This window comes from Triticum dicoccoides, chromosome 3A (assembly GCF_002162155.2).
Source record: "Triticum dicoccoides isolate Atlit2015 ecotype Zavitan chromosome 3A, WEW_v2.0, whole genome shotgun sequence".
NCBI lineage: Eukaryota > Viridiplantae > Streptophyta > Magnoliopsida > Poales > Poaceae > Triticum > Triticum dicoccoides.
The window spans coordinates 100,140,492-100,141,097 of NC_041384.1; the positions used below are offsets into that span (position 1 = coordinate 100,140,492).

The window sequence follows — 606 nt, forward strand, 5'->3', positions numbered from 1 at the left end:
TTATTTCTATGTTTTTTTATTTTTGCGAATTTTCTAACCTACGAACAAAGGAGGCCTAAAGAGATGTGATTTGCTCGAGCCACCGGAGTGCCCACGGTTTCTCAGCGCCATTTCCGTGGATGGTGCAGTCCTCACTACAGCTTTTAGCTCGTCCTTGTTCTACACGTGTCACTCCGACATTGGCTCGCCTGATCCACCCTCGCAAGAAACCTCTGCACCCGTCTCCCCTTCTCACCCGCTACCGGTCAGTACTCGCCAACCTTCTCCAGAGAGTCTGTGTGGACCAGGTCTTTGTCCGAGCAGCCGAGCGGTGGTGCGCACGGGGCCACACGTCACTAGGCAGCGCTAGCTCCGGTGCACCAACACCGGGCTCATTCAGCCAACCACGTCGTCGCCATCATCGCCAAGTTAAGGAGGCAAACCAAAGCGGTCGGCCGAAACTGGAAGCCCCCAAACCCCTCCCCACCACGGCGCAGGGTTCTCCGTCTCATCGCCGCCGCCTCCGGGAAGCTTCCACCCCACCGGGGCTGGGCCATGGCGGCGCCGTTTGTGTACCTCCGCCCCACCGTCAAGGATGACGGCACCGGTACGTACAGCCTCCTCTTC

The 606-nt window shown here is 59.1% G+C and overlaps 1 protein-coding gene across 1 annotated transcript in view; it reads left to right on the forward strand.

The window, feature by feature from the left end:
* Window positions 1-524: 524 nt before the first annotated feature.
* LOC119272024 (ankyrin repeat and SOCS box protein 3-like) overlaps window positions 525-606 on the forward strand; it is a 5,852-nt gene continuing 5,770 nt past the window's right edge. The window contains exon 1 of the mRNA XM_037553628.1: window positions 525-586. Within this exon, the coding sequence (XP_037409525.1) occupies window positions 535-586 (52 nt within the window). The 5' untranslated portion in view covers window positions 525-534. The remainder of the gene's footprint in view (window positions 587-606) is intronic.